This window comes from Lissotriton helveticus, chromosome 2_1, assembly GCF_964261635.1.
Source record: "Lissotriton helveticus chromosome 2_1, aLisHel1.1, whole genome shotgun sequence".
NCBI lineage: Eukaryota > Metazoa > Chordata > Amphibia > Caudata > Salamandridae > Lissotriton > Lissotriton helveticus.
In genome coordinates this window covers 582,629,591-582,653,402 of record NC_136059.1, presented here as the reverse complement: position 1 = coordinate 582,653,402, position 23,812 = coordinate 582,629,591, and the positions used below count along the sequence as shown (strand labels likewise).

The following is a 23,812-nucleotide window of genomic DNA, read 5'->3' as shown; positions in this document are numbered from 1 at the left end:
GTACTGGTGGTCGTGGTACTGGTAGTACTGGTGGTGGTGGTAGTGGTAGTACTGGTGGTGGTGGTAGTGGTAGTACTGGAAGTGGTAGTACTGGTGGTGGTAGTACTGGTGGTGTTGGTAGTACTGTTGGTGGTGGTAGTGGTAGTACTGGTGGCTGTAGTAGTGGTAGTACTGGTGGCTGTAGTAGTGGTAGTACTGGTGGTGGTAGTACTGGTAGTACTGATGGTGGTAGTACTGGTAGTACTGGTGGTGGTGGTGGTGGTGGTAGTGGTAGTACTGGTGGTGGTGGTACTGGTAGTACTGGTGGTGGTGGTACTGGTAGTACTGATGGTGGTGGTACTGGTAGTGGTAGTAGTGGTAGTACTGGAGGTGGGGGTACTGGTAGCGGTAGTACTGTTGGTGGTAGTACTGTTGGTGGTAGTACTGTTGGTGGTAGTACTGGTGGTGGTAGTACTGGTAGTGGTGGTACTGGTGGTGGTGGTACTGGTAGCGGGAGTACGTAGGTAGATGTCTCACTCGAAAAAATGAAGAAAGACACAGACACAGCAAAATCTATGGGAGCACTGCAGTCGCAGGTTCCCAGACTTTCTTTTCGTCGCTCCACATATAGAGGTGCGAGCAGAGGGTACTCATCAGATACACCATCCACAGGTTATAAAAGCCCCACTCAGTCTACCTACGGTAAGGGCTATCAAAGGGGAGGTTACCGCGGTAACAATAACAAAGGCAGAGGCAAGGATAACAACTCCTGCTCTGCCTCCACCCCTACCCAATGACTCTCCTCCCCTTCCCCCGCCCCATTCGTCTCCTGTCGGGGGAAGGATACAGCAACACCTGTCAGCCTGGGAGGACATCACATCAGACAGGTGGGTCCTTCAAATAATTCAGTCAGGTTACTGCATATAACTAACATCTACCCCCCCAAACATACCACCCAAACAGAGTCCAATGTCACAAGATCATTTAACGCTGCTCAAACCAGAAGTACTTTATCTACTGCAGAAAAATGCAATAGAGATAGTTCCAAAACATCAACGGAGCAAGGGAGTATATTCCGTGTACTTTTTGATTCCAAAAAAGGACGGATCTCTAAGACCCATTCTAGACCTCAGACCTCTCAACGCTTATATACAATCAGATCACTTCCATATGGTCACACTTCAGCAAGTCCTCCCACTTCTGTTACAGGACGACTTTCTGGTCACACTAGATCTCAAAGACGCCTACTTTCACATCCCAATTCATCAGACGCACAAAAAGTATCTAAGATTTGTGCTGGAAGGACAGCACTACCAGTTCAAGGTACCCCCATTCGGAGTAACCACAGCACCAAGAGTGTTCACCAAATGTCTAGCAGTGGTGGCAGCACACCTAAGAAGACAGCACATACACGTCTTCCCATATCTAGACCACTGGTTCATAAAGGCACAGTCATACAACCAATGTGTACAACACGCTCACAATACAATACTGTTACTTCACAACTTAGGCTTCACAGTAAATTACACCAAGTCACATCTGCTACCGTCTTACACACAACAGTACCTAGGAGCTACAATCAATAATCCACTAGCACAAGCTTATCCCTCTCCAGCAAGGATAACAAGTGTGCAAACGCTCCTAACAAAGTTCAAATCACAACACTCGCTTCCAGCTCGGGTGTTTATGCAACTCATAGGGATGATCTTTTTGGGAAACAAGGGGGACCCATTAGGTAGCGAAGGACCATGGGTGTAAACTGTTTTGGAAGACAAGGGTCCTAAGCAAGTTAAGCAATTTTTCAAATCAGATGTTATATAGAACACAGTGGTAGCTATATAATTATCCTGTCCAGCCGGACCAGGGATTTATTGTCAATTAATCACACGGTAAACAAAATGAAACAAGTAATAATCAAGTAAGGGGCATAATCCTGTGCCGTACTAAGCGAGAAAAGGATAGATAAATAGAAAAGAAAGGTTCCACAGGCAAAGAGAAAACATAGAGCAGCCTGGACACTAGTAATATCAGTGCGAAAAAAGTGTTCTCCAGAGTAGCACATACAAAATATATACAATGATTTACGTGTATGTCTACTAATTCAAGTCGACGACGTTTCGATCCATTTGCTCTAATATGAAAGGATCATCCTCAGGACTAAAATTACATTTTGCATTTGCCTGAATTGATTCACACACCTCGCGGTGGGGGGGGTGTCGACTGCTGGTAATGGTATTCCTAGTAAGGCAGTCACGTTGGGAACCGCGGATTGTTCGTGATCAAAAATCCGCAATAATGAATCCAGTTTCCATTCGGAAGGAATGGGATACACCTTTCTCCCGGAGCGGTTTCTGGATATGAATTCCGCTTTAAAACAAGTTGGCTGATAATTCGGAAACCGGACAAGGGGTCCCAGGCAAGTTCCGTGGCAATCCGACGGGGTGCTCTCGCCGAGTGGGGATGATGGCATCTTGCATATTCATAGTACTTCACGCAAGACTGCAAATGCGTCCGCTTCAAGAATGTCTAGCACGTCAATGGAACCAGGCTCAGGGTCAGTTAACAGACCTAGTGTTGGTAGACAGTCGGACTCATCGCTCTCTGCAATGGTGGAACACATAAAACCTATCAAAGGGCCTACTGTTCCTAGAGCCAGTTCCACAAATTACACTAACAGCAGACGCATCGCTCTCCGGCTGGGGAGCCCACTTACTGCATCACACCACGTAGGGAAAGTGGACACCAATGCAAAAACTACTCCACATCAACCATCTAAAGCTATTAGCTGTGTTTCTAGCTCTAAAAGTGGTAAACAAGACTGTTTTAGTCCGCATAGACAATATGACAGCCATGTATTACGTAAACAAACAGGGAGGGACACACTCTCTGCAGCTCTCTCAACTAGCTCAGCAGATATGGAGGTGGCCTATACCTCAGAACATCTTTCTAATAGCCCAACACATGCCAGGGGTTCAGAACACCATGGCAGATCTGTTAAGTCTGCAGACCCAGCAGATGCACGAGTGGGAACTTCATCCACAAGTTCTTCATCTGTTCTTTCAGATGTGGGGTCAATCTCAGATAGACCTCTTCTCCACCCACGACAACGCAAAATGCCCACACTTCGCCGCCAGATACCCACACCCATTAGCCAAAGGCAATGCGATATGGATGAACTGGTCAGGACTATTTGCGTACGCGTTTCCACCTCTACCTCTCTTCCTTTACTAGTACGCAAGATACAGCAACACTCGCTAATGCTTATACTGGTAGCTCCAACGTGGGCCAGACAACTGTGGTACACCACACTGCTACAGCTATCTGTGGTACCACACCAAAAACTAAACCTATCTCCACATCTTTTAACCCAGAACCATGGAGACATCGGGCACCCGGACCCAGCTCAGCTCAACCTTGCGATCTGGCTCCTGAAGTCATAGAGTTTGGCTATCTGAAACTCCCTCAAGAATGTATGAATATTATCAAGGAGGCAAGGCGTCCCACCACCAGAGCATGTTATGCTGCTAACGTTTTGTGATATACTGCCAAACCAACAAATTGAATCCATTGGATGTATCCATTCAACACATTATAGGCTACTTACTACATCTTCAAAAGTGTAATTTAGCCTACACAGCTATCAGGTTGCACCTTGCCATTGCAGCTTACTTACAAAGCAGACAGCACCTGTCTCTCTTTAGAGTGCCAGCCATTAAAGCTTTTATGGAGGGTCTCAAAAGAATAATACCTCCAAGAATACCACCTTCGCCAGTGTGGAACTTAAACATAGTACTCACACGCCTCATGGGACCTCCATTTGAACCCTTACCCAAATGCGAATTGCAATTTCTCACATGGAAAGTGGCTTGCCTAGTAGCCATTACTTCCTTAAGAAGAGTTAGTGAAATGCAAGCATTTACCATCTAGCAACCTTTTCTGCAAATGCATCACAATAATGTGGTTCTTCGTACAAACCCTAAATTCCTACCAAAGATAATATCACCGTTCCATCTAAACCAATCTGTGGAACTGGCAGTTTTCTTCTCGCAGCCACAAACAGTCGCAGAAAAAGCTCTGCACACCTTAGATGTCAAAAGAGCATTACTATATTACATAGAGAGAACACAAAGCTTCAGGAAAACAAAACAGCTTTTTGTATCCTTTTCACCCCCACATAAAGGCAACCCAATATCAAAAACGGGTATTGCCAAGGTGGATCGTTAAGTGTATCCAAATATGTTATCAGAAAGCTAGGCGTACACTGACAAGTCCTCCAAGAGCCCATTCAACAAGAAAAATAGGGGCTTCCGTGGCATTCCTAGGGAACATTCCCTTAGAAGACATCTGCAAAGCAGCTACATGGCTTACACCGCACACATTCACAAAACACTATTGTGTAGATGTGCAAACAAAACAGCAAGCTACTGTAGGCCAAGCTGTACTTAAAACACTATTTCAAACAACTGCAATAGATACAGGTGGTTGCCGCTAGTGTGGGTACTGCTTTATAATCTATGCACAGTGTGCAATCTGCAGCTCATATGCCTCGAACGGAAAATGCTACTTACCAGTATGCATCTGTTCTTGGCATGTAGAGCTGCTGAGTTGCACACGCCCACCCGCCTCCCCGGCTACTTTTATCTGTTCCAGTGTTATTGACATTAGATACAAACACACATGGTCATCACTTTCTCTTAGCTCCATCACTTCCCTAATGGCGAAAAACAATCTGGGGATGGAGCCGATGCCCATGCGCAGTAACACCCAAGGGAGGAGTCACCTATCCCGAGACTTCCAAAGACTCTCTACAAGAAAAACAAACTGCAAACATCCGGGCCCAACACTAGGTGGCCATCTATGCACAGTGTACAACTCTGCAGCTCTACATGCCAAGAACAGATGCATACTGGTAAGAAGCATTTTCCCTTCTGGTGGAATGTAATGACAAAAATTTCTGCCTAGGGTGTTAAGTTAAAGGGAGGACAACATCGGATGGAGCATTGTATGGTCCTGGCCTTGAATTTGTCCACCTGGCTATTTGTTTTTTGTTAACATATTTTTGCTGACAATTTCCATAGTAGTCATTAACTGTCAGGGTTAAGCAAAGCATGTGAATTTATAACTAATGTGTCTTCATAACTGAAAAACTAGTGTTAAATATGATTCATTGTTTGGAATTAATAATAGAGGTGTATGAAGTTATGAGCCCAGAATTCTTTGTAATGCTCTGGGGATTCTGATGGTGGTAGAAGGTTCTTGTTGACTTAAGTGTGCGTCGTTCATCGATTGCTGTCCTATTATCCCCAAAAGATGATCATTATTGGTGGTGAGGAAATATTTTCTAGTAGCTGATTATTCTCACTGCAAATAATTGCTCGTTATTTAGATTTAAACAGTCATGAACTTTAACTTGATTTCCACATTAAAGAATTAGATCCCATGTTTGCACTCATTACAGCTTGTTCTAATTCTTTGTTAATTATGTCTTAAAAATTGTGAATTTTTCTTTCCTACATCTTAGTTTACAGTAAATCGTGCAAATAGCATGATTTGACCCTAAAAAATGCAACCTTTGTTAATTTGGCAGGTTCGTACGATCACACTGTGAAAGTATTTGACTCAAGAACTGAAAAAAGTGTAATGACAATGGAGCATGGGCAGCCAGTGGAGAGTGTCCTGATGTACCCCTCTGGGGGCCTTCTGGTGTCCGCAGGTACAAATTGCAACAATTGCATTCTATTTTCTGTTTAAAAGGACCCCTGTCGACATATCTGCATATGTAAAGCTTTGAAATTGTAATGCATTTTTAGATATATTCTTCTTCTTTGGGAAGTATTTTCCTCTCATTTTCTTGCCCCTCAAAGGCTGACCCTGTATTCTGCAGCAGTTTGTAAATTGCCAAAAATTAAGGGAGTCCTATGGTTTGGTCTGCTATCCCTAGCCCTGATTGGATACGTCTCACCATCTTGAAGATGGTAGGCACTGAAAAATGTGCTTTACTTCGTACCAGTACCTGAGGGGTGAAGTTGGCACGCCACCTATTCTAATCTAGTTTTCCTGTTGGCTCTCCCTCCAAAAGTGGGGGGTTGAATCGGGGGATGCCATCTGCTGCCAGCAACAGAGGCTAGGGTCGCAATATAAAGGTGGCAAGGCCTTTGAAGCTTCCCTCTTGAGAATTTTGCTCATCCTGGGGAAGGAGGTGTGACACCTCCGCCCAAGATGGGCTTTGTTTCTGACCTCAGAGAGGAGTGGCTTTTGACCCATGGGTCTAGAAATAAGTCTGGTGGTGGCAGGCTGCCTAAAGCCAGTCAGAGACCACACCTGGGTTGGTAGGTTTTCAGGTGGCACCTCTGAGGTGCCCTCTGGGTATACCTTTCAACAAATCCTACACTGGCATCAGTTTCTGTTTATCAAGAGGAGGAGTTTGGTGACGCCATCATGGTGCTGGGGAACTCGAGTTGTTGAGTTTCCTCCCCAAGTACGGTCTGTGGCTTCCCTGGCACTTGCAATATTAAGATAGACATATTGTAGGGGTATATCTGCTTATGTAGATGTGCTCACACCTGAGATAAAGGGGACCCTGCCCTAGGGGTTGTAAGGCCTGCTAGCGGGGTGACTTACCTATACATTGGTTAGTGCTGCTTTGCACCAAGACATGCAGCCTGCAGTGACAGTTAAAATGGCCTTGGTGAGGGGTCCATCAGGCCCAATGCCCTGGATACCATGGGTGCCATTTACTAGGGACTTACAAGGGAATCTGAAGTTTTGGCAAATGCGGTACAGTTTTAAGGAAGGAGCACTGGTACAGGGGACCTGGCTGGCAGGGACCCTGTCCACTTTCAATCGAAACAGGCAAACAGTAGGGGGCTAACCATGTCAAAAGAGGCACTTTCTCCCAGTCCCTGAAGAAGTTCAGGCCATGTTTGTTTGGCTCTCCCTTCCTTATTCAAACTGACCATGGGCCTCCCAAACAGCTGATGCAAATGAAAGGTGAAAAACCCCAAACTGTTGAGGTGGTCCATTGCTCTACAGGGGATGGAATTCACAGTGGGACACAGACCTAGGACTGACCATGCCAGAGCAGGTGGCCTATCTAGGTTCTTCCATTTAGAAGATGAAGAGTCTATTAGGATGGGTAGTTTCATCCTCTTTGGGGGGAGGGCGGGGCGGGGCGGGGCGGGGGGGGGTTTAAGTACAAAGGCGCCTGTTTTTGACATGGTAACCTCCCATTTTTTGCCTGGTATTTGATGAGAGTTCGACTGGAAGTGCACTATCACCCTGCTAACTAGGTCCCCAGTACCAGATCTCTTTTCCAAAACTGTACAATTGTTCCACCCCCCCACCCCCCCCCCCCCCCCCCCCCCCAACTGGCAATACTTTTTGTACACTCTGGATACCCCTAGTAAATGGTAACCCTGGTACCTAGGGCATGTGATAGTAAATAGGGTCAATAAAGGCTGCGGCACAATTTGTGCCACCCTAAGGGCCTCCTCACCAATCACATGCAAGACTGCCATTGCAAACTGCATGTTTTGGACCATGCCAGAGCAGGTGGCCTATCTAGGTTCTTCCATTTAGAAGATGAAGAGTCTATTAGGATGGGTAGTTTCATCCTCTTTGGGGGGAGGGCGGGGCGGGGGGGGGTTTAAGTACAAAGGCGCCTGTTTCTGACATGGTAACCTCCCATTTTTTGCCTGGTATTTGATGAGAGTTCGACTGGAAGTGCACTATCACCCTGCTAACTAGGTCCCCAGTGCCAGATCTCTTATCCCAAACTGTACAATTGTTACCCCCCCCCCCCCCCCCCCCCAACTGGCAATACTTTTTGTACACTCTGGATACCCCTAGTAAATGGTAACCCTGGTACCTAGGGCATGTGATAGTAAATAGGGTCCATAAAGGCTGCGGCACAATTTGTGCCACCCTAAGGGCCTCCTCACCAATCACATGCAAGACTGCCATTGCAAGCTGCGTGTTTTGATGCAGACAAATGTGAAGACATGACACACATCCCTATGTGTCATGTCTCCAACACTGCATGCAGTATTTGTAAGTCACCCCTACAGTATGCCTTACAACCCTAAAGCAGGGTGCTTAATATTACATGTGTGGGCATGCCTGCATGAGCAGATATGCCCCTGTGCTGGTCAGTACCATTACTGCCAGCGCAAGTGAACAGTAAGCCATTTTAGAATGTGCTGGACACTGGTGAAAACAAGTTCCCCAGCTGCATGATGGCTTCACTAAAGGTAGGGATGTTTGGTATCCAGCATCTCATATTAATAAACCCACACTGATTCCAGTGTTGGATTTATTAATACATGCACCCAGAGGGCTCTTTAGAGGTTTCCCCTGAAAACATACCAGCCTCTGGTTGTCCCCAAGTCCCCCTCTGCAGCTTGTTTCTAGGTACCTTCTCTCCGCTCCCCCCACCCCCCTTTGCCTACAGCGTCGCACACAAGGCTACCAACCTGTCCAGCACCTCTGCACCCGGACACTCAAGGCCAGGTAAACTCGAACTGCTGGTGGTACTTTTGGCTTTGGACCCTACCACCTTAAGTCCTAAAGGGGACCTCCTGAATATGATTGCAAATACCTGCATGCAGTCATGTTTCATTCTTCATTGTAAAGCATTACAGCGTAAGAACGCATTTGTGCTACAAATTTACTCACTTGTAAAAATTGATCTCTCAAAGCGTACTTGTGCAATTAAGAGTTCTTGGTGTTAATATATATATATATATATGAAAAAATATTATTGACTCAGTTTGAATGCTTAACATTACCCTCTGATAAGCCTAAACTGCTCCCCGACACTACCTCCAAAGAGAGCATTTGGGATTATAAATTTAAGTCCTGTATGCCAGTAAGGGTCCTCTGGACGTTCTACGTAGGGTAATTCGTTTTGGTACACTACATAAAAAGACAGCTTCCTACAGAAATCAACTGCTGCAGGCATGCATGACACAGCACACATGGTTTGAAGCCATAATGTGGTGGCATAACTTTGCATATCAGCAGTAAAAATCATCAAATATATGTAAGCCACAATCGGGGCATTCTCTTCTATGCAGGAAGGCTCAGAGTACTTAGAAGTAGGCTCTGATCCACACCAGGTAGTGAAAAAAAGCAAACTGGAGAGCAATACAACTAAGCTGTAATGAGGGCTTGCCTTCTTAAAATTCCATACTTTGTCTAGGGTAGAAGACACAATGCTGTACTCTGCAGTTTTATGCCCATGCCTTAGCGTGGCTGCACCCACTGGGTGCCACTGGAAAACAACCAGGATGCAGGAATAGTCTTTCAGTCCCATTGTGTACATTAACAAACCTTGGAGCGCAGTGCAAACATACTTTCATAAATAGTCATGATAGAAAGTCTTGGTAGGTAAGGCGTGGTAGGTAATTTCATTTAGGCAGTAATCGCATGTAATGATGCAGACCTAAATCATAGCGTACCAAACACAAAGCCTTTAAGCCGCTTTTGGTGGGAGAACCGGTGAGAGAACTTTGTACAAATAGGGGGTGGGCCCCCCTTCTCCAACTCCTCCCCTCAGCTTCTGGAGCCGAAGTAAAGCACACATTTCAGTTCCCACCATCTTGAAAATGGTGGGAATTATCCAATCTGGGCTAGGGCTATGCCACCTCAGGAAGTGGCATAATAGTAGGTGTAGACACACGGGTAAGGAACCCATTGGTCCCTACCTGATACTCCTTTGTAATGCCTCTAAATCTAGTATTTAGGTGGCTTCCCCCAGACCATGAAATCAGATTTCAATGACCTACAAAGAAGAGTTATGCAGCAGCGAAAACTGAAGACACCAACTGACTTGGACCCAGCCCTACCGACCTGTCTTCAGCCCTCAAAGACCCTGCTGAAGAAGAGCGACTCGCCCAGCAGACTAGCGACCTCTAGAACCTTGGGAGGACTACCTGCCTTAAAGAAAGACTCCTAATCTCCTGTGGACAGCAGACCTGTCCAGAAGAAACCAACTGCAAAGAAAAAGAACTCTGATCTGCGGAACTGCAAACTCTCCTTCGGATCCACCTCTGCACCTGACGCCCAAGGCTCCAAGTGGCCCATCACTCCTGCGAAGGTTCCTAGCGCTTCTGAGCATGTGTCCACCGTGGGCTGACCCCTGCCGGACTTCTCGACGCCTGCAGCCTCAACTTGAAGACTCCCCATGCCCCCCCCTGACTGCGATCTGCCCGATAAGAGATTTCCCACAGCTCAGGATCCCCCTGCATCTAAAGCCCCTGGGCCTTGGAGACCTCAACCATATGTGTCCCTAGGCCGCCTAGCATTTTTACTTACCTGGCCAGCTGTGGGTTTTCTTCGTCCGGCCTCCCTTCATGAGCCTGAAGCCTTTGTTCAAAACCGATCTTCTCCATGGAAAAGCATTTGGCACTCGACGCTGTGTTGACACTGCACTCTACCGATCCTGTGCCACTGTGGGTGTAAATTTGGTGTTGCATTGTGACCCCCCTGTGCTTACCTTAAATCCAGGAGATCCACCCTGGACACCGCTTTACTCACTGTGAGCAGCGCATCTTCAATCACCCCCAGTCCCTATTGGTTAATATTGGGCGTCTGACCCCCTGTGCTTACCTTAAATCCAGGAGATCAACCCTGGACACCGCTTTACTCACTTACTGTGAGCAGGGCATCTTCAATCACCCCCAGTCCCTATTGGTTATTATTGGGCGTCTGACCTTGACTGTGACCTCATCACCTGCCCGCCCCTGTGATGCTGGTGGTGCTCCTTTAGTCTCAACTTTAACCTTGTCTGGTGCTGACCTCAAACCCCGAAGACTGGATTTGTAAGTCTTGTACTTACCTGCGAAACTGCCTTCTTTTTTTCCTCCCATAGGTTAACATTGCAACGCTTGAAAGTTGCATTGCGCCCACTCTTTAAAGGATAACTTATTTTTCCTGAAAAAACGTACTTACGTTTATGCAAACATCTTGGTCTTAACATAAATCTTGACAGAAGCATATTTTTCTAAAATTGGTGTGGATCTCGTTTTTTAGCCATGTGTCCTTTATTAATCACTGTGTGCATAACACATGTCTTACACTCCTCTGTGTTAGACCTAAGGCTGCTCGCCCACACTATCACAAATCGAGCACTTTGGGTTTGCAGGATCAAATAGAGAACTTTGGGTTTACATTGAGCCCCGTACACTTCTGAGGGAATCTCTGGACTCTATGCACGATATAACCACTTAGTGGTATACTGTATACAGAGCCAGCTTCCTACACATACTGAATATGTATAGTGGGCTTAGAGCTTGCCCCTTGCTTACCATTTGTTGCCTTTAATATCATTCTCATTTGCTCCTGATGTAGTGGCTTGCATTTCTCTTCTTGTGTTAGTCTCTTCCCTGGAGCGTATCCTCTTTACCATCCTTTTGATTAGCTAATTTTTATTCTTCCAATGCTCATATTTGGGGAAATACTCTTTTCTTTTTCATCAAACACTCTATACCAGTCTGTATTTTGTTGCCATCTCTCTTGTGATTCTTCCCTTCCCTCAAATGCTCATCCAGTCGCTGTGTCCCCTGCCCACTGCACCCATTCCTCTGTTGCTCCTTTTCCCCCTCTCCGCCCTTTAAAGAAATCTTTCATTTAAATATATTTGGGACAGTCCATTGCTGTTAGGCCTCTCAGCACTCTAAAATATGTGCTTATGTGCATCTCCGTCGTGCTCTTGGTTCCCGCCCCCTCCCTCATTCGCTCTTTCTTCCTCCCATCAGCTACTCACACATTACTATACCATTATCTAGTTATATTTACCTTTTTTTATGTGTGAAGGGCCTGCCAGCTGACCTTTGGTGACCAAACGTGCTTTCCTATAAATGAAATATTTATGTTTCAATTTACTAAATGAACTACAAGACGTGTCTGCATCATAGTGTCATTTCCTTTTTATTTTGCTGATCCTAAACATCATAGGCAAAATGCATTGACAAACTCAACAGTCCAACAAGGCACATCCTATTGACTTTGCTAATGCTTGTTTCTAATACATATGTCGGGTATGCAGGTAAGGGCTGATTTAGGAAGGACGCAGCACACTGCTTTTAGAGAGTTCAACAAGTGTTTAATGGGTAGCCACAAAACACGACGTTCAAAATGAAAGTTATTCCTTTGTTCAGGAGAAACAAACATTAACGGAGACAGTCTCTTCTTAAAGGGATGTCCTTCTATCAGGCAGTCTTTCTACAGGAGTATGACGTTCTCGTTGTAGGCGTGGAGGCTCCAGGGAACGATGTCAGGGCACAGCAGGAGTCATTCCCGACATGAAATGAAAGAAAAAAAAACAAAGGCCCGCAATTACTGCTAATTCGGGGAAACGTTCACGTGATATAGGGGAGTGGGGAATGAGGGTATCACCAGGAACCAGCACCGGGTGTGACTTTCCGTAATAGACAACTGTTTGAGCGATAGTTGACAAAGGTTGCATATACTCGTGATGTGAAGGGCCATGCACAGTACGAAAGTCAGTCCCGTGACCTCCCTCAGTCCTCACCTACCCCGTATCCGCCCGTGAAGCAAATAGCCCCTTTAGCCGGCCCCGTACCTTGTCTAGCCACACTTCTCCAGAAGTGCGGCGGGGCGGCTCGTGGGAACGTTGGCCTCCTGGCGTTCCTTCTCGGCTGGGCTGTCCGTCTTCGGCTTCCCCTCGTGGCGCTCACTCTTCTCCACACTGCTCGGCGTCTCCTCACTCGATCCCCGCCCGGCTTTCGCGGCGTCTTCTTCCTGTAGGCAGGCTTTTACCTCTGCCTCGCTGTCTGATTGGGCATAAGCCGGTGACGTCGCGGCTGACGAGTCCTCCTCCGGGAAAGCCCAGGCCACATTAAAGGGGCCGCAGGAATCCTGTCCACGGGGCGGAAATGAAGAGGTATTAAAGTCCGGTTCCTGTCCAGCAGCCCCGTGACAACATACTATTAAGAAAAGTAATAATTGCTTCCTTTCGTTGGAAGTAGGTCATTGGTATTGTGATGTATGCTTCAAGAAAATGTATCCTAGTTTGCCTAGTTTTTTATTTTTTTTAATTTATTTTTGTTTTACACATGCCTCTTTTTCATAAATACAAAGTAGTATTTGTAAAGTTCAGAGCAGTATGAAGGGTTGCAACAAACTCAGGAAGAGTAGAAGTGAGCATTTGAGGATTAATGTGGAGACCAGTTAGGCGGTTTTGTTGCATATGTTGCTCAGTAACAAAGCAAACGGATCTTCAAAAATGTAGCTGTTCTGAAAACTTCTATTTGTCTGAATATTGTTATACATTAAACATTGTTTTATTTCCATCATAAAGGAGGTCGATATGTTAAGATCTGGGACATGTTAAGGGGAGGTCAGTTGCTGGTGTCCTTGAGAAATCATCATAAAACTGTTACCAGTCTGTGCCTAAGCAGCTCAGGACATAGGCTGCTGTCTGGTTCATTGGATAGGTGAGTTTTGTTACAGTTCTCCTTTATCTGTTATTAGCAGTAGGCGTTCTTTTGCATGTTGAACATTTTTTTCTTGATGAAGTGTTAATATGTTTTCATTTAAGCTTTTGATGCTTATGTGAACTGCGCCCAAAATGTAGCATTGGAACTTTACTTGGCAAGGAGTGCATGATTACAATTGAGCTTGAAGCTCACATGCTTGAAGCACCATGCTTGAATCATGGGTAGCACTACAGCCTCATAAGTTTATAATAAGTGTGTGTGTGTATATATATATATATATCTATATATATATATAGATATATATATATATATATATATATATATATAGATATATATATATATATATATATATATGTGTGTGTGTGTGTGTGTGTGTGTGTGTATATCTTATAAATCTATGAGGCAGTAGGCTGTAGTTATACCGATGGTTCAAGCATGGTGCTTCAATTAAAAGATGGAATTTTCTGAAATTGATATATAATTATTTTTTTAATAAACAATCAACATGTCAGTGGCACAGTACCTTTATTTTGACAGAGCCAATGGAATCATTGTGAGACTGTTCCTGTGATGTATACCCATCTGTTAAAGCTCCACTATTACAGGTTTCATACACAGAAAAAGATTCACTCAAGATTTGTAAATAACTCGTCAAAGACCCAAGAGACAGTTGTTACACCACAACCTAGAAGGCAAGGCAGAGTTCAGTATGTAGGTGCAAGTGGTAGTGCAAGAATTCACCAGAAGTTTCCAGTCCCAGAACGAATCGTACTCTCCTTAGCTTATCCCTATCATTGGACCTCTTAAAACAACGTTGGAAGAGTCAGAGTTCCAAGGATGCGAGGACATTCTTTGTAGTGACATTGAAAAAGAAGTTTAAATATTCACCAGAGGCAAAGGTGACGACGAACTGGGCAAGTAGTTTGTATATTTTCTCTGCCGGAGAGCCAGGAACACAGGTGGTGAGCAAAACCCCAGCAGAGAACCACAGGCGAACAGCAGAGCTCAAGTAGATGCTTCCTTTCATCAACAGGGAGGAAAGTCCAGCACCCACCAGCTCGTGCCCTGGGAGTGGCTTTTATCGGCTGCTGGATCCTCAAATCCTGCTGTATGTCCTCCAATATTGCAGTAGATTATTAAATCCGGCGTGTAAGAAATTGGGTTACTAGTTGGGGGTGGGGTCAGTATCCACCTCAAGTAATAATCAAACTCCTTGTGCTGGTGAACTACTAAATTTACTTACTAAACCGAAGCTTAACCCCATGGTTGCTATAGCACAGAGCAGACAGGCTTAACTTGGTGTCAATATGTAAAGTATTTATGTAATACTAAATTAGTAATAAACTGGAAATGCAAACAATAAAAATCCCAAAATGAAGTAGACAAAACAGTAATGTAGGAAGCTGGCTCTGTATATACTATACCAAAGTAAAGTTTAGTGTGCACAGGGTCCAGTGGATCCCCAGAGATATAGCATAGGCAAAGTAGATAATACCTTACTCTCTTTTGTGGTAGTGTGGTTGGGCACTCAGGCATATGAGAGGGTAGTGTTAAGCATTTGTTGTACACACTCAGACAAGAAATGATGTCACACACTCCAAGATTAAATCCCGACCAATGGTTGGTATAAAAAGTTGTTACTTCATTTTTATTACTATAACCAATATATACTTAGTAGCAGCTTAATGATGCTTTCAAAACAACAATACTTTTCAAAATACGGTGTGTACTGATTTTTAACAAGCTTATAAGTTACTTTGCAGTATAGGAAACACTTTGTATACTTTTTTTGAATACGTGGAATTTATTCAGATTACTTTCTGGAATACTTGACAAGTGATTTTTTTTACAGTGAAAGCTTAAACTGGTACTGCAATACTTTAGGGGAGGCAATGTAATACTTTTGCATGAATTGATACACTTTGGATCTGCAAGGTAAGAAACAGTGACACTTTAGCAGAAAAAACATTCAATGCACTCCTATGGAGAAAAAAGCAGTGTTCAGTTTCCAGGTTAGTAAACGGTTTTGGTTATTAAGGTTTGGAAGGTAGAATGAAGGTTCTCCAAGGTGCAGGTAAGCACTCTAGGTGTACCACCAACGGCAGCAGGGCGGGCTGGTGCACACGGGTGCCCAGGTTATCCAATGGGGCAAGGGAGCACCTCGGTTGGTGGCTGCTCACGGGCAGGCCACTCAGTTTTGGGAGACAAACTCCTAGGGTTAAGGTGAGGGTAAAGGGTGGGGTCCCAATTTACAACCAAGACTACACCACCAGCGTCACAAGGGCAGCTGGGCGCAGGGTGCTTAAACGTGTCGGGAGCCCAATGCAATCCTCCGGAGGTTGTCGTCTTCGGATTTTGACTGCAGGCTTGGTCCAGGGGGTCTTCCGGTAGGATCCAACAACTGGGCAGGTAAGTAGGTGTGTAGGTATGTCCATCAATGTCAGGACACTTAGGGATCTGGTCACCATGACGCAGAGTCCGGGACTGCAGGGGTGCCTTTTGACATCTGGAATACGCTTACCAGTCCGGTCGCAGTGGACGGGGGATCCCGGTGTTGAGACTGCAGGCGTCGTCACTGGGGCTTGGAGTTGTCACTGGGGCTTGGAGTTGTCACCCCTCATCGGATTCGCGCTCAGGACCGCTGGAGAACTTCCTCTGGGCCGGTGAGCCACCTGGACTCCAGCTGTGGTCGTCTGGTGCAGAGGTCAGCCTGGCATGTGAGTTTCTCATGGTTTGTAGGGTGCTGTGGCTTCTTTTATAGACAGAGCCACAGTCTGCAGCAGTCTGGGTCTTTTTCCCAGATGATCAAACCTCTCTGGGTTTGTGGAGCTCGCTGGTTTTTGGTTTGAAGTCATAGTGTTGCAGGTTTCGTGGAAGAGCCGGCAGGTGGGTAGGGCTGGGGCCAACGCAGTTGTCTCTGTGTTCTCTGTCTGTAGCATCTTCTTCTCTGCCAATCATCTTCGCTTGTCAGGAACTCCATTCAGGGTTCCAGGCTGCCCCGTAAAATACTGTATTTAGGGGACGTTTGAGGTGTTTCGAGGTAGTAGCCAATGGGCTACTGACCGTAGGGTGACTACGCCCTTGGTGTTCTCCCCCCACATGTGGGAGGGAGCACATTCCCTAACTTTGATTGGGGGATGCTGCACATCGGCAAGATGGCGGGCACTGAGGAGTGGGCTTCACCTCATTTCCCCCACCTGAGGGTTGGAGTTGGCAGAGGTGGGCACATCTCCTGGGCTTGCTAAAGCTTCCCTCGTATCTTCCAGCTGAAAAGGCTGTGAGACCGGAAGGGGTTCTGCTCCTGATAGCAGGAGATGTGAGGGTCGCGTTGCAAATGAAGCAATTTATTTGAAGCTTCCTTGACACAGATGGCTCTTCCTGACCTGGGGGAGGTGTGAACACCTCCGCCAAGGAAAGGCTTTGTTTCTGGGCCCTGGGAGCAAAGGCTCTCACCCCAGGAATCCAGAAACCTGTCTCGTGGTGGCAGGCTGGTGTTCACCAGTCAGGAACCCACCAGTGGTTGGTTTGGTGCAGGGGTTCCCTCTAGAAGGGACTCCTGAGTGCATGAAATAATAAATCTGACACTGGAATCAGTGCAGGTTTATTATTGTGAGATGTTTGAGACCAAACATCCCAGGATTCAGTGAGGCCATTACTGTGCTAGGAAACTAGTAAGGACCAGTTTCTAGATCATATGTATTACTTGGCACTTATAATATATAAGAATGGCCTTAGATATTATACAGACCTGTCTTCTCATGCAGACAGGTCCTCACATGAGGGTTACGGCACCCTGCCTTAAGGGGCTTACCTAGGCCACATGCAGTGCTGGGCAGGCATGTCACACAGGGATGTGTGGCAGGTGTCTTTGGACACATGAAACCTGAGCGCACAGCTAATGAATTTCTCAAAAAAGATTATTTTTACTCAAATTGAAACAATACTTACTCTTCCTATCAAAATTTTATATTTGATTTAACATTACATCATATTTTTAAAAATCTGTACGTTAATTTTTCTGTGTTTGTTTTACAATGAATGATCATAATCAAATACAGACTTATTTAACAAAAAGAAATTGCATATCCAGTCACATATCTGTTGCCCTAATGCATTCCAGGATCACTCCCTTCTTCAGGGACACTGTTGGACACACAAACTTGATTGAGGGTGGGGGGACAAATCACAAATTCATATTTAGTAATGCAATGCCATATTTTCATGGTTATTTAACTAGACAGATAAGTTTATAAAAGGAAACGTGGTGCCTTAAGTGACGAGCACTCCTATGATTTGATTCAAACAGTTAGTGCTTGAACTGAGGACCATACATGAAACAGCATGCATTTCAAGTAGAGAGTGAACAGTGACTAGAAAAATATCCTGTTGCAAACCATGCATATCCAATATTTTTCGTACTGAGCCATAGAGTGACAAAGAAATAAATCTGATATCTACCTTAGTTAAACCCAAGGGCAAAGGATTTGTACTCACAACAATAGTATGAATTTGACATGGAAGTTTTCGTTTCTGAACTCAAACATAATAAAAAACTCCCTCTGGTAATTATTTACTGCGAAAGTCAAGAACATCTGTAAAAAAACGAACACGCACTGCTGTGATTTCTACTCAATTAAGCCATTACTAGTTCTCGCTGTACATACCAGGGAATGTGTAACATATGGTGCTCGAAATCATATGCAGCTAGTTGCAACTGAATGATGCTTTCTGGCTGAAAAACATGATTTAAACACCCCTTTTAAGCATGGCAGCTATTTTCAGCCTGAATATTACTCTGCACATGTTCTGACTCACTAAACATCATTATCCACTTACCACAACTCCGCTAGACCTGTATGTTCTCCTTCCACGCCACAACTAAAATCCAAGCGCTTAAACGTTATCTATTTTCAAATGCCTGATGGTGTCTTAAGCAATAGAAACGAAAACATGGCTAGCGTCCTCATGCTATTCTGTGTAAAACATGGTCGCCATAATAGCCTGGTAAGTATGACTAAAATCCACAGATTTAAAACGTCTTGAAAAGGTTCCATGCTACCCAAAAAAGAAAGTAATAGAAATGCGAAGAAAACGGAATCTGTCTACCTGAAAATGACAAGGAAATAAGCTCATCATCCTTCAGTATGTGACTAAACGACACAAAAGAAAATAAATACCCAAAAGATAAACAGCCAAGTGTATTCTCATTTTTTGATAGGTGAACAGAAACAGTGTGTTTGAGGCATGTGTGCTGTAGATACACATGCTTTGCATACTCCTGCCATCTAGTGTTGGGCCCAGATGTTTGCAAGTTGATTTTCTTCGAATAAGTGTTCGAGGCAAGGTGACTCCTCCGTTTGGTGATAGTGCACATGGGCATCAACTCCATTTTTAGATTGTTTTTTTCCGCCATCAGGTTCAGACGTGTATTGATGCGCTCTAGTTCGAAATCATTCTTTGGGTTTCCCTCAGTGCACAATCCACTCTACCCTCCATAGTATTGTTTCGTATATGTTTCCCACTTCTCCGCGTATCGATTCTGTCAACGAAATCTCCAATTTCGATTGGAACGTTTTGTGGGTGGCCTTCGGTCGCGTCGGTCCAGCGCTTCATCGATAGAACGGACTCTGTTCAAATGTTGTCCTCTGTGCCACGCCAAGTACCCGCGCACCGACTTGCACCAGGTGTGTAACTTGTGCTCGTCTCCAGAGCACAAAGAAGAACACTGCGATGTGTGCAAATCTTTTTGGTCGAAGAAAACTCTCAGCAATCGTCTGGCTTGACGTCAGGCTTGACGTCAAGAGATGCAGCGCCAACAAGTCGACGATACACCGGATATCTTCGGTGAAGATTCCGAGCAAGTTGACCTCGAGCCCTCAGTGGCTTAGGAGGAACAGGCCTTCTTCAATTTGGACTCCGGTTCAGAGTTGGAAATAGACCTCGACGATGTGCCGTATGGACAGGATGACGTGAGAACAGAAGACTTCTTGCCCCGTCCACCCACTCCCAAAAAATCTAAGGCTTTGGCACCACCTCTGCCTTCTGGCCACGGTCGACACTGAGATTTCATCAGGCCTCCCGGCTTGGGCCTAGCTGGCCGAAATCCACCTCTGAGCTGAAGCCTTCCGGTTCCAAGCACAAAGTTGGTCCAGAGCCGAAACCCCACACGCCAAAAAAGAAACCGCCTTCGGAGCCGAAATCCTCTGTGCCGTAAGGTCATTCTATCTTAGGCATGAAAATGTCGGTGCTGAAAACCAAAGAGGTCCTTTTAGCACCTTTTGGATCCGAAAATAGACATTGTACCATATAAATCACATCCAAACAAAAGAAATTGTACATTAATCCTGATAGAAAACATATTCATGCGAAGACGCCTTCTCAGCACAAGCTTCCTGTAAAGATGGACTTGCACAAGCTTGCTCGAAATTAAGAATCGGCTTGCTCCAAAACAGCTGGCTTCGCCCCTAAACAGCTGGCTCAGGGTCCCAAGATCGTCGCAAAGATGGGTTCAACAGCATGTAGTTTGAAGAAGAGCTTTATTTGGCAAAGCATGTAAATAAGTCAAACGGGCCGAGAGGATTGCCACCAACTGAAAGATCAGATTTTCCAATTCCCTGTGCTCTTACATTCTAATACAGAATTACATCTAGTAGAGGTTCCTAACAATACTAACATTCCATACCATAAATAACAATAAAAGAGGACATTATAAGATGCAAATAAGAAATGTGCAGAACACCACACTTCCTTACGACAGCGGTCATCAAAAAATCCCTTTGAAGTAAAAGAGTTTTGGAACCATCCCTTTTCATCCACCACCTTAATCTCCTCCACCCTCCTCTCCACTTTTAGATCCTTTGCACATCACACCTCACGACTCTCCAATATCTCCTCATGAGGGAGATGATATTGATGAGGAAGACTCACACTTACCAGGGGATCCATGGATGGATTATATAATTCAACCTACATTGGCTAATGATCCAGGCCTTTACCCTGCCAAGCCATCTCCACCTGATGACAATGTATCCTATCAAGAACTTATTGCCAGAGCTGCACAATACCATGGCGTGGTACTCCACAAAGAATCCTTAGAAGAGGATTTTATTATTTGAGACCCTAGGATCCACACACACGTCCAGCCAAACACTCCCTATGCTCAAAGGAATGATGAGCCACGCAGACGACATTTTTAAAGACAATCTACGTGCATGAATCCTGACTCCTAGAGTCGACCACAAATACAAACCTTCCCCAACAGATCCAGTATTTATTAAAAGCCATTTACCACTTGACTCCTTGGTAGTATCCAATGCTCGTAAGCAAGCTAATTCCCAAACCTTGGGGGACGCTCCTCCCCCAGATAAGGAATCAAAACTCATTGATGCTTCTGCCAAACGCAGAGCTGCTCAAGCTGCCAATCACTGGTGTCTTGCCAACACGCATGGCCTTCTAGCCAGATACGACAGGGCGCCCTGGGACGAAATGGAGCAATTGCTACAATATCTCCCAGTGAGCATAAAGCTAAAGCCCAAGACTTGGTCCAAGAAGGGAAATTAATTTCCAACTCTTCCATAAGGTGTGCTCTAGATGCTGCTGACACTGCAGCTAGAGAGGTCAACACTAGTGTCCTACCCAGAAGGCAGGCTTGGTTAAGGATCTCCAGTTTTAAGCCTGAAGTCCAACAATTTATTTTAAATACACCTTTTGACAAATAACATCTTTTTGGCCATGAGGTAGATCGAGCACTTGAAAAACTGAAAAAGGACACTGAGGTAGCAAAATCCATGGGAGCGCTTCAGTCCCCTTCAAACAGCAGCTCTTTTTGGTGCTCCTTTTTACCGGGGAGGGTCCAAGTCAACACCCTCAGACCAAAACACTTCCTCAATCAATCCTCTTCCTAAAGAGGCTTTTTTAGAGGAGGATATAGAGGAAACAACTCCAAAGGCAGGGGTAAGGGCACCACACTTGTAACTCCCCATCCCCTAATAAGCATCGACTTCCCCAGGCTTACCTCCGACCATACCACACCTGTCAGAGGAAGACTTCAACAGTTTCTCCCCATTTGGCAATCTTTAACATCTGACAAATGGGTGATCAGAATTATCCAACATGGTTACTGCCTGGAGCTTATCACCAATCCTCCAAACATTCTGCATCGCTCTCACAAATTGTCTCCGGATCACTTGCGGTTGCTCGTGAAAGTGCAATCTCTCTTATTAAAAGAAGCTGTAGAACCAGTTCCACTACAGTACCAATGTTCAGCAGTTTACTCTCTCTATTTTCTAATTCCCAAAAAGGACTGCTCCTTAAGACCTATTCTGTATCTCAGAGAGTTAAACCAATATATACTGTTAGAGCACTTTCATCTGGTAACCCTTCTACAGGTACTTCCACTTTTACAGAAGGGAGATTTTATGTCTACTCTAAATGGAAAAGACACATATTTTCATGTTGCAATTCATCCAGCTCATTGCAAATACCTCAGATCTGTGATAGCAGTCAAACATTACCAATTCAAAGTACTCCCGTTTGGAGTATTTACCAAATGTCCAGCAGTATTCGCAGCTCATCTCAGTCAGTTTGTGTCTTTAGTATTCACTGCTGGTGCGACGCAGTAGTGTCTGGCTCTTCTTAGGTCATCAAGAATCTGAGTTCAAGGTCTGGGAATGCCACCTAAATACAAGATTAAGGGGTGTTACAGGGGAGCAACGGGTAGGGACCAATGGGTTTCTTACCTGGGGTGTTTACACCCACTATTATGCTTGCCTCCTGTGGGTGGGGGGCATTGTCCCAGCCCTGATTGAATAACTCTCACAATCATCAATATATTGGGCACTGAAAATGTCCTTCACGAAGCCTCCAGCACCTGAAGTGGGTGGGGGGGGAAGGGGGGGAGGGGTGAGGGTTGACGAAGGGGGGCACACTTCCTATTTCTCACTAAGTTTTCCCACGGTTCTCCTGCCAAAAGTTGGGGTTTGAACCGGGGGCTGCCATCTGCTGCTAGTAGCAGAGGCTAGGGTAACATTACAAAGGCGGCAAGACCTTTGAGGCTTACCTCTCCAGCACTGTGCTCATCCTCGGGGAGGAAGTGTGACACCTCCATCCACGATGTGCTTTGTTTCTGGCCTCTGAGAGCAGGGGCTCTCGACCCAAGGGTCCAGAAACATGTCTGGTGGTGGCAGGTTGCCTAAAGCCGGTCAAGGACCACACCAGGGTTGGTAGGTTTTCAAGGGGCACCTCTGAGGTGCTCTCTGAGTATATGGTTTAATAAATCCAACACTGGTATCAGTGTGGGTTTATTACGAGGAGTTGGTACCAAACACTCCTGGGATCAGTGAAGCCATCATGAGGCTGGGAAAATTGATGTGTTGAGTTTCCAGCCCACGTATTCTCTATGGCTTCCCTGGCACTTAAAATATTACAAATAGACTTAAATATTGTAGGAGCATTTCTGCTCATGCTGATGTGCCCACACCTGAGATATAGTGCACCTTGCCTTAGGGCTTGTAAGGCCGGCTAGAGGGGTGACTTACCTATAGTTTAGGCAGGGCTGCTTGGCATGGCACCAAGGCATGCAGGTTGCAGTTGCAGTTAGTATGGCCCTGGTGGGGGGGGTCCCTAGGGGACACTCTCCAGTTCCAATGCTCTCGGTACCAAGAGTACCATTTACTAGGGACTTACAGGGGGGCCTGAAGTTGTCAAGTTGTGTACTGAGAACCTGGACAGCAGGGTCCTTGTACAGTTCAGCCAAAGTTGCAATAAAAGCCATGCATAACGTGGGGGAGGTTGGGGGGGGGCGCTAGAACTGCAACAGAAACCACCTTTCCCACACTATATGTCTGTTCTTATTTTGTGCATTCGAAAAAAACCTGAAACACCTCCTCTGTAAGAGACACTTATTGAATGTCCTGTCTTTTTCAAATAAGCTCTCCTCTACTTCCTTTTTAGGTCGAGCCTAGAGTCATCGCGCATGCGTTGGTCTTTGAGGCATGCTGTATTGCAGTATGTACTTGTAGGCACGCCCACTCTCTGCCCATATTTGTCATAGGCTTGTGCCATGTCCTTAGTAAATGCTAGCTTCTGATTGGTTAATAGGCTTGTTAGTCCCTCCTTAGCACCGCCTTGTCTTCATTCGTAACCTCCCATGAGGACGGGTGTTACAGGTATGCTTTAATTCGAGCCTGGGAGCACAATTTTCTTAATTCTCACTCTCTCTCCCTCTCCCTCTCTCCCCCTCTCCCCCTCTCCCCCATTCTCCCACTCTCCCCCTTTCTCCCCCTTTCCCCCTCTCTCTCTCCTTCCCCCTCTCTCTCTCCCTCCCCCTCTCTCTCTCCCTCCCCCTCTCCCCCTCTCTCTCCCTCCCCCTCTCC

At 45.5% G+C, this 23,812-nt stretch overlaps 1 protein-coding gene across 1 annotated transcript in view; it reads left to right on the top strand.

Moving 5' to 3' along the window:
* Positions 1–23,812, top strand: part of UTP15 (UTP15 small subunit processome component) — a 234,365-nt gene that overhangs the window by 67,685 nt on the left and 142,868 nt on the right. The window contains exons 6-7 of the mRNA XM_078675269.1: positions 5,567–5,692; positions 13,301–13,436. Coding sequence (XP_078531395.1) covers positions 5,567–5,692; positions 13,301–13,436 — 262 coding nt within the window. The remainder of the gene's footprint in view (positions 1–5,566; positions 5,693–13,300; positions 13,437–23,812) is intronic.